Source organism: Salvelinus sp. IW2-2015, linkage group LG21, assembly GCF_002910315.2.
Source record: "Salvelinus sp. IW2-2015 linkage group LG21, ASM291031v2, whole genome shotgun sequence".
Taxonomy (NCBI): Eukaryota; Metazoa; Chordata; class Actinopteri; order Salmoniformes; family Salmonidae; genus Salvelinus; species Salvelinus sp. IW2-2015.
Window position 1 is genome coordinate 6,198,692 of NC_036861.1, and position 10,388 is coordinate 6,209,079.

Genomic DNA, 10,388 nt, shown 5'->3' on the forward strand with positions numbered 1-10,388 from the left:
TGCTACCATAGGTTTTTTTAAATTTTTCTCTCTAGGTTGTTTTGGGCAGTCAGAGTGCCCCGCCACTTCCATCTGGAGAAGGCAAGATGGTGTCCTGTTCTGAGTGCAGTATTGGTTGTAGCCAAACTGACACTCACAAAAATGGCTGACCAATGGAGAACCATCATCCACACCTCCCACTAAAGCCCGCCCACAGCGGTGGGGTCAAAAGTGCAAACGAGGAACTAGTGTTTCAATCAACAAAAAGTTTCAAAAGCAAAAAATAAAAAAAGATGCACTGCAAGCAAAGGGGGCAAAATGGAGGGTGGTTGATAGCGAAATGAAATTKGAGTTTTGTTTTCAAAWACATTTTTTGTTCTCAAAATCTTTTTGGGGGAATAAAATGCATAACGTTTTGCGCTCTATTACAAAATATTTTATTGCAAATTGTATTCATTTTTTTTATTTTTATTTTTTTAAACTTTTGAAGCCTCTTTTTTGCTTTCAGAACAATTCTTTTTGATTGAAAATAAAAAAGTTTTGCTCTAGACAAATGTACCTCCATAGTTTTGTCTCTGTACTCCAGAACTTTGAAATTAAACAATAACTATGAGGTTAAAGTACAGACGGTCAGCTTTAATTTTAGGGTATTCTCATCCATAGAAATTACGGCACTTTTTGTACATAGTCCCCCCCCAGTTTAGGGAACCAAGAGTATTTGGACAAATTCACATAATCAGAAAGCATTCATACCCCTTGACTTATTCCAAATTTTGTTGTCTTACACCCTGAATTTAAAATGGATTTACATAATTGTTCTCTCTTACCCAACTACAAACAATACCGCATAATGACAAAGTGAAAACATGTTTTTAGAATCAGAAGTATCTCATTTACATAAGTATCCACACCCCTGAGTCAATACATGTTAGAATCACCTTTGGCAGCAATTACTGCTTGGAATCTTTCTGGGTAAGTCTCTAAGAGCTTTGCACACCTGCATTGTACAATATTTTCCCATTATTCTTTATACAAGTCTTCAAGCTCTGTTAAATGGGTTGTTGGTCATTGCAAGACAACCATTTTCAAGGCTTGCCATAGATCTTCAAGCATATCTAAGTCAAAACTGTAACTCTGCCATTCAGGAACATTCACTCTCTTCTTGGTAAGCAACTTCAGTGTAGATTTGACCTTGTGTTTTAGCCTATTGTCCTGAAAGGTAAATTCATCTCCCAGTGTCTGGTGGAAAGCAAACTGAACCAATTTTYCCTCTAGGATTTTACCTTTAGCTTCATTCCATTTTTTTTCTTCTTGAAACTCCCAAGTCTGTGATGATAACAAGCATACCCATAACATGATGCAGCCACCACTATGCTTAAAAATATGGAGAGTGCTACTCAGTCATGTGTTGTAWTGGATTTGCCCCAAACATAATACTTTGTATTCAGGACAAAACATGTATTGCTTTGACACATTTTTTGCAGTATACTTTTTTATTCTGTACAGGCATCCTTTTCACTGTCAATTGCGTTAGTATTATGGAGTAAAAGTACTGTAATTTCTAAACGGTTCACCCAATATGGATGACAATACCCTCAAATTAAAACTTTAAYCTCAGTCATTGTATCATTTCAAATCCAAAGTGCTGGAGTACAGAACCAAAAGAACAAAGAATTTGTCACTGTCCAAATACTTTTGGATCTCACTGTACAGTATATTCCAGCAAGCAAATGAAGACAGAATTTGCAATGTGAATGAGTTTTTCTTTAAATAATTGCCACTTGGACTGCAGAATTTTTCAGAAATGCAAGTGTACAAAATTACAATAAAATATCGTCCTTCAGTCACACCTCACCATAGGTTCTCACAAATATAATGACCACAAAGAAACGGTGTAACATAAAATGGATACACTGAATAGCACAGGCATTTCCAGATGTATTTTTTCCTCCTTCTGACTGGTTGCCTGTATAGAAATATAAACTCTACAACAGACAAAGCTCCACAGACAACGRCAATTTGACTAGTAYACTCAATATGGCTACCAGTTCACCAATGGAACGTTAACTTACATGGGAATGTCCATTCTAGTAATTATATTTCTATGGCMTGAATACTGTCCTATCCCGTTTCCTGTCTCACCGCCGTAGCCGCAGGAAGAAGGCGTGTCGGCACTCCTTGCTATCCAGCGGGTAGTATTTGTCGTAAAAGTCCAAGATGTACTCCTCAGTCTTGAAGCCAAACTTCTGGTATAGGAGCATGGCGGGGTTACTGGCMGAGACGTGTAGAGTGACGTCTTTTCCCATGCAGGTCTGTGGGGGAAAGAGAACCTTGCTTGAAAAGACACCTTCCCTTTTYTCAACCACTTAACCGGTGCTGTTGTAGATCGATCCAAACAATTTAAGTGACTTTCATRGTTATTTATTTATAGTTATTTCTAGCAGTCTCGAGCTGACTCGACTAATTCTAATGTAGCCGTTGGGTCAAGTTAGTCCCTGGTCTAAAAAGCACTAACCACCAGTACAGTGACTTTACACAGTGTACAAAACACCTTCCTAATATTGAGTTGCACCCCCTTTTGCCCTCAGAACAACCTCAATTTGTCAGGGCATGGACTCTTCGAGGTGTTGAAAGTGTTCCACAGGGATGCTGGCCCATGTCGACTTCAATGCTTCAATGTTGTGTCAAGTTGGCTGAAAGTCCTTCGGGTGGTGGACCATCCTTGACACACATGGGAAACTGTTGTGTGAAAAACCCAGMAGCATTGCAGTTCTTGACCGACTGAAATCGGTGCGCCTGGCACCTACTASCATACCCCATTCAAAGGCACTTACATTTTTTGCCTTGCCCATTCACCCTCTGAATGGCACACATACACAATCAATGTCGTAATTGTCTCAAGGCTTAAACATTATTCCTTAACCTGTCTCCTCCAATTCATCTACACTGATTGAAGTAGATTTAACAGGTGACATCCTTAAGGGATCATAGCTTTCAACTGGTCAGTCTGTCATAGAAAGTGCAGGTGTTCCTAATGTTTTATACACTCAGTGTCTATTACAATGACGTGTATATGATGGCAATATGGCTCTATACAATGTGGTTTAGAGACTATTAAAGCTGCACTTCACCACTTTATGTAGACGCCAGTATAGTGCCCCTTTAATTGCTGCTTGCAACTGTAGTATTGTTGTTTTAATAATCATTATTATGATTTTGTTACCATACCTGAATGAGATGGTAGATCATGAATGTAGCGATCCCAGCCCTCCTCCACTCGGGATGCACCAGCAGGAAGGAAATGTAGGCCTCGTTGTACTTCACATCCGGCACCATGAACCCAAAGCCGATCACCACCTTCTTATAAAGGACCACTACGCTGAAGTCTGGGTACTGGAGACACTCAGAGAGATCCACGCCTGATAGGAGATTCAGAGAGAAAATCAGCCATCAATCTAAAACTGAGGGAAATATGCCTCAACCCCAAATGAATGGAAAAGATAAGAACTGACTAAAATCAGGAAATTAGATGATGCTCATCTTTTCMATTCATTTGGAATTGAGGCATATAGCTGGATCTACACAACGGATGGCCTGGAATATAACTCGACACAAGCATACTTTTGAGGTCTGGAACATCTGACAGATTTTTTWTWTTTTTTATTAAATGTCCCTTTTAAGTTCCCAGTCTGACATGTAAAAATGATCAAGTAAAATCACAAATCTAAATGTGATAGTATGGCCCTGTTCAGTCTCCTACCTGGCCAGAAGATGTCGTGGCACATGGAGTTAACGGAGGGGATGTGGTTGGGCCGGACGTAACAGTAGTCGATGGGGGCCTCTGGCTTGGGGACCCAGCAGGGGTCCTTCCTGTGGGGGTAGGCACGGATCTCCGCCAACAGCTTCAGCTTCATAGGCTTGTTCTCGTAGTCCCTCCTGGTGATGGATTCATTAGTGCACACCGTAGCAAAACGTTTTGCAATGGGAAACATTTCGCAACCAAAACGAGAGTTTCTTATTGGAGAAGTTCAAATAGTCACTCTGGCTATAGTCACTTTCAGTCCATTTTTTTTCTCTCGATTTGGTGTCTAGTGAATATAACCAAGGAGATGGGATAGAAAATAAATGCCATGAATAGAGCCAACATGATTTCTTAATTTATGTGTCAGAGAGGAATGACTATTCTTCATAATGTATTTCAATCTGAATGTAACAAAGATATTGGCCACGTTCAGGAGGGCTACATACTGCACGTAATAGATTAGAAACGGCATGAATTGAGCCACAATAATATTGATTCCTTCCATGCTGTGATTGTTATACCTCACCTTGAGTATCAGGGTTTAATTACAGGTTAATGTCATAGGTCAGTTGGTCACAAATGTCTCTTACCATATTAGGGGTATAAAGGCTGCATGTGGTGTGCCTCATGAAGGAGGTAAGGGCGTGTGGCATACCTTATGAAGGGTTTGAGGATGCGGGAGGTGTACGGGCTCTTGATGCCTTGGTCTATGCTGGCGTCGGAGCCCATGAGGCGGTGCCAGAAGGACACTGTGGGCTGGTGGTACCCTCTTCTGCTGGACACCGTTGTCTAAAAGGGATCAAATGCATTCCATAGACGTGTGATCGAAGCAAAAGATGTATCACGCATGTGATGTAATGTGTTTGGAAATATTCCAACCATTCCTCTCATTCTCGTTATTCTAGTTCGTGACCGCTCATAACAAATCAGAATTTAACCGCAATAATAAATGCCACAAAGCAGACTTTTTATCGAAAGCGACCAAGAGTACAGAGAGTGCATACATTTGTGTGTGTGATCTGTGAACGAATTTGCCATCTGTGCTTGTGGTAGTGAAGGTGTACCTGGAAGCGGTCAAGGATTCGGAGATCCTGGCTGGTGGTGCGGTACTTCCCCGTGCCGGAGCCCCCGTAGTGGCCCTGTCCCCCCTCCTGGGCCCCGTACACCCCTCCCACCAGACTGAGGGTGGCGCTGACCGCCTGATCGATGTCCAACAGGGGGAGCCCTCTCTGGCGTTTGGCCTGCCTCACCAGTAGCTTCCTGTGCAGCCGCTTGGCCTGCGCAGTCACTGCCAGCGCCTGCGGACAGGCCTCCAGGCGCCGCAGCAGCACGCGCTCTTCATAAAGGCTGAGGGGGGCAAACCGGGGCTCTGAGGGAGGCAAACCCTCCCCCTTCTCTGTTAGGACTCCCCTCCTCCTCTCCCCGCCACCCCATGCCCCCCTGGCCACGTTGGATTGGCCTTTGCCGTGCCCCCTTCTCTCGTCGTCTTCATTGTCCCGGTCACGGCCCTCTTCATCACTCTCTGCTTCCTGCTTGATGTGCGCTCCTGGTCGCAGCTTCTTGCGAACGACAAGGGTGCCAGTGCCCAGGGACATGCTGGGTGAGGGGATGTATTCAATGCCGGGATCGATGAAGCCTTCGCCGTCTAGCTCCTCGTCATCTGGAGTTTCAAATCAGAAAGGGGAAATATTAACGATACATTCTGTGAGATTTCCAGCCATTTACTGATCATTTCAACTAATTTAGTTTTTGAGGAATATGATTTCTGAAACGTTGTTCTCACAGAAAGTAATTTATTCCTATAGCACTACAGACAGATACTGTATATCCTAGAAATAAATTGATATTGGCATGGAATGCACCTTGGAATATTGCTCCATTGTTGACGTTTTTTTGTTGGTTGGCACACCCACGAATCTTACATTGTGGTATTAAATGCTATCTGACACCATTTCTCATCTTGCCCCGGTGGGACAAATTTGGACTGCTTACCACTAAAACAGTAACTGTATTTTGAATGGTTCCTTTCATTTTCTATCTAGACTAAAAATTCCAAGATCAAGGGGACCCCGACTTCTTACCGTGAAAGAGCGCCATCGGTGGCATGACGTCAGGGATGAGGTCAGCCTCCGACAGCAGGCTGGGCGTGGCTGAGTGGGAGGCGGGGGTGCCGGGTGCAGAGAAGTCYGGAGAGGGCGAYGGCGAGGGGCTGGTGAGTGGCGTTCGGTCCGAGGAGCTCATTGAGGAGAAGTCCACCACCTCGCCTTTCTCCAGGACAAAGTCGGGTCGCCTCCCACCGCCACGGCCGCTGAACTTGACAGGCGTGGAGGAGGTGCTGCGATCCATGTACCCCGCCGCCTCCTTCTGCGCCCGCCGGATGTCCTTCGCCTCGTGGGTGCGTGAGCGCTTTTCTTTCAGCTGCATGGCGCTTTCCACCGGATTCCGGCCCACGCGCTTCCGTAAGCCTTCCACCGTGATGATGGGGTCCAGGGTTGGCTTGGAGGCGGCTGAGAAAGTAACAAACGCCAGCTAAGCAAATTGTTAAACAAAAAGGGCTCTAAATGCTCAATCAAAAACACATGCATGTACAGTCGCCTGGAGGGGTGAATTTATTTTATACAACAGTAGCTGCTTATCCCTCAAAAGCATATAATTGATTCACACAACAGACTTTGCACAATTCTGCAAACTGCTTAGGGTTAACTACCTCTAACAATAGAAGTGTGAATTYATCCCTGTCATTTTTAAAGTCATATMCCTCCTTGACTTTTCCTAAATAAGTCTATTTAACACACTGACGTTATTATAATTTCTTTATCACCAAATAATATTTTGGTTGTGTCTGAAAATGTGAAAACTTAAGGTTATTTATGAGTGTTCTGCAGTTCACCTTTAGACTTTAGGGAGGCCACCGAGGACTTGTCTCCATCTGGGCGCAGGGTGGGTGGACGGTTCTGCACCAGCTTCCACCAGCCCGGCTCGCCAAACTCCTGGGCCCCTGAGCGGAAGAACGTGGGGCTCCCCACCGACAAACAGCCCGCCACTGTGCTCCACCATGTGGAAGTCTTCTTTCTGCAGGTGAAGGTGAGGCGTCAAAAACACTAACCATTTACAAAATACTAGACTGGAAAAGAATAATTCAAACATAGCTCTTCTTTCCACAAAGGTTGGGTCAAGTTCCAAGTCTGTCCGCTCTTGATATTCTGATAATTGACTGAACGATTATCAGGTTTTCTGTTTACATTTTTAAGGTTGTATGCAAACTTATCAAAACCTTACCAACTGACAACCAAATGAATGTTGTTCTCTTTCTAACCTGGTGCCCAGTAGGAAGGTCCAGTGTCTCCCAATAAAGGCACAGATGTCCTCCTTCCATCTAAARTAGCCTTGACGCCCCGTGCCCTCCAACGAAAGGTTGTACATGGCCAACATAACCACCTGAAATAAAACAGAAAACACASCGAACTGCAATGAAAACCAGGAAAATAAAATATGACATTTGTCCAGTACTCATTTCAGAGTGCTGTTGCCCAGAACAAATATAATCACTGAAATAAAGTCTACAGCAATATACCATACTTTGCAATTTTATACTTGTTCATACTGTAGATAAGGATCTTGCCCCATATGTTTTTATTAAGGTGTTCCCTCTTTTGACCCTGTTCATGTTCTTATTATCTTATGTAAGCTGCACTACAAATCAGTTCTTTATTGTAAACATTGTGGCACATATACCTGTTGCCAGGTGAGTCTCATCCTCTCAAAGGTCTCCTTGACATCTTCCGTACAGTCATAGCAGGTGAACTTGAAGAAGTTGTCTCCTTTCAGGTAGCTGGGTTGCTCTCCRTGCAGCTGTGCTGAATGGTGGGGATGAGAATAAATAGACCGCTAAGAGACAAAGCATTCTGTTCATTTCATTCTCATTCTTTATTTGAAAAGCATGTACGGTGCAACAGGACACGACATCCAAATATAGACTTGTGCGAATTTATAGAGAAAAGCAGCAGCCCATTTTAATATCTATGGATGGACAGATAAGGCCAACCCCACTGAAATTACTGAGGAAATAACTGCGCAAAATATACTCCAAATCGTTGTGATTTGCAATTGTTATGTGATATTGAGAAAGAATGACGCCCCGTCACAGGGAGAGGTCGCTCTCCCTCCCTGCTTTCGGTGCGCCCCCAGGGACTGCCTGGCCTTCCTCTCACCGATGGGGATCCACTTGTGGCACTTGTCGCAGTAAAAGGCCATGTCCTCGTTCCAGCCACCCTCGGTGTCCTCCCCCAGATCGCTGTTGAGCGAGTCACCGCTCTGGTCGTGCGAGAGATCCACCGAGGCTTGGTCTTCCGACTCCACGATGAGCAGCGTCTCACCCTCCACCTCACCCTCCTCCAGCCCCTCCGAGGCAGAGTTGCACATGGCCTCATCTTCCACTTGGCCCCTCTGCTCACCACCGCTTTCCATCATCACCAGGTGGAGTCAGACAGTCTAATCCTGTGMAAAGAGTCAAGAGTCACAATTGTGTAAGGACATAACATTACCTACTACCTAACTAAACACTATGTATAGCCAACCTTTAGGGAACTAACTGCATGCTACGCATAGGCCTACATGTTTTTCAAAACCAGTGACAATCAATAGCTATCCAGAAGGGTGGCAATGGCTTCTGCAGTGTCAGCTAGTTTACTCCAAACCTGTAATTGATAAATCATTGGCCAGAGAATCTACAAATATGTCTATTGTAAAAGGCATGGGTGCTCATTTGCACAAAGACAGCCCAGTTTGAAAGAAAACTACGGTGTACTACATCGCTTTATCAATATTCTAACACGAACATTAGCCATAGCTACACTACATGTCGCTACATAACAATTGTGAAGGCTGTTGTCAAAGTAGTTGTTGTTATGCCTGTGGTTGGTCGGAGCCCTACTGCCCTGATTCTCCTGTCGCACTCTGCCTTGAGCTCCTTGGTCAGACTTCGTTGCTCGAGCACTCGCAGATTCTCTCTCTGCTCTGTCTAAAATTATGGCTAGATGTGCTGTTGCTAGCTAGCTACCGTTAGCTGTCTGCTAGCAGAAAAGCATGCAGATGCTAACTCTAGTGTTAGCTAACGTAGGCTAAGCAAAAGGTAATGTTTCTCCCGACAACGTTCTCAATGTAGCTAGCTAAGTTGCAACGGACTTTTGCATGGGAAATACTGTACCCTACTAAGACACATGGCTAGATAGCTAACGTTGTCTGGGAATTGAAGCATACAGTAATTGAGCTGGTCCGCAGGCGAGCTAATTGTTTACCTCTTGGTCCCAGTTTTGCTTGAGATGCACTCCTGCAACGGTGCTCACCGTAAGTATCTCAGAAACGCCTAGTACAACTTTAGAGGTTGTATACATAGCTAGCTATCTAGTATTGCATGTAGTTTGGAGACACAGGGAATTGCTAAACAAGGAGTTGGATAACGTTAGCACAGCACAGGCCATCTCAGAAATGTGTCGATGAGTTTAGGCTGTGGAGTAGAGTACCGAGCAGGGTACCGACTCTGGAGACAGTAGAACAAATCGATGTAATCAACTTTGTAAACAATTATGCAATTCATAATAGTAATAATAATTTGCAAATATTCTGGACATAAAACACGAATTAAATCATGTAAAACATACAAAATGTGTTTAAAGTCTAAAATATAAGTGGCTAAATGAGATGCATACAAAGCTCTCCCTCCATTTGGCAAATCTGACCATAATACCATCCTCCTGATTCCTGCTKACAAGCAAAAACTAAAGCAGGAAGCACCGGTGACTAGATCAATAAAAAAGTGGTCAGATGAAGCAGATGCTAMGCTACAGGACTGTTTTGCTAGCACAGACTCRAATATGTTCCGGGATTCCTGCAATGGCATTGAGGAGTACACCACATCTGTCATTGGCTTCATCAATAAGCACATCATCGATGACGTCGTCCCCACAGTGACCGTACGTACATACCCCAACCAGAAGCYAYGGATTACAGGAAGCATCCGCACTGAGCTACAGGCTAGAGCTGCCGCTTTCAAAGAGCGGGACTCTAACCCGGAAGCTTATAAGAAATATCGCTATGCYCTTCGATGAACCATCAAACAGGCAAAGCATGAATACAGGACTAAGATCGAGTCGTATTACACCGGCTCTGACGCTTGTTGAATGTGGCAAGGCCTGCAAACCATTACAGAGTACTGGGAAGCACAGCCGAGAGCTGCCCAGTGACACGAGTCTACCGGACGAGCTAAACTACTTCTATGCTCGCTTCGAGGCAAATAACACTGAAACATGCATGAGAGCACCAGCTGTACCGGAAGACATATGTGTGATCACGCTCTCCGCAGCCGATGTGAGTAAGACCTTTAGACAGGTCAACATTCACAAGGCCGCAGGGCCAGATGGATTACCAGGACGTGTACTGCGAGCATGCGCTGACCAACTAGCAAGTGTCTTCACTGACATTTTCAACCTCTCCCTGTCCGAGTCTGTAATACCAACATGTTTCAAGCAGACCACCATAGTCCCTGTGCCCAAGAACACAAAGGCAACCTGCCTAAATGACTACAGACCCGTAGCACTCACGTCCRTAG

The 10,388-nt window shown here is 44.4% G+C and overlaps 1 protein-coding gene across 2 annotated transcripts; it reads right to left on the minus strand.

The window, feature by feature from the left end:
- Positions 1 to 413: 413 nt before the first annotated feature.
- On the minus strand, positions 414 to 9,309 carry LOC111982258 (cysteine-rich protein 2-binding protein). Of its 2 annotated transcripts, none has more exons than XM_024013802.2 (11): positions 8,693 to 9,024; positions 7,993 to 8,278; positions 7,517 to 7,638; positions 7,098 to 7,219; positions 6,672 to 6,853; positions 5,863 to 6,288; positions 4,846 to 5,441; positions 4,437 to 4,570; positions 3,740 to 3,915; positions 3,208 to 3,398; positions 414 to 2,291 (listed from the first exon to the last, which is right to left on the minus strand). In XM_024013802.2, exons 2-11 carry the CDS (start codon positions 8,249 to 8,251, stop codon positions 2,118 to 2,120), a joined length of 2,382 nt encoding a protein of 793 aa, XP_023869570.1. In that variant the 5' UTR covers positions 8,252 to 8,278; positions 8,693 to 9,024; the 3' UTR covers positions 414 to 2,117. The 2 variants fall into 2 exon arrangements, with proteins under 2 accessions (XP_023869570.1, XP_023869569.1); XM_024013801.2 differs by lacking the exon at positions 8,693 to 9,024 and adding an exon at positions 9,079 to 9,309 and having other exon boundaries at positions 417 to 2,291.
- Positions 9,310 to 10,388: the final 1,079 nt, after the last annotated feature.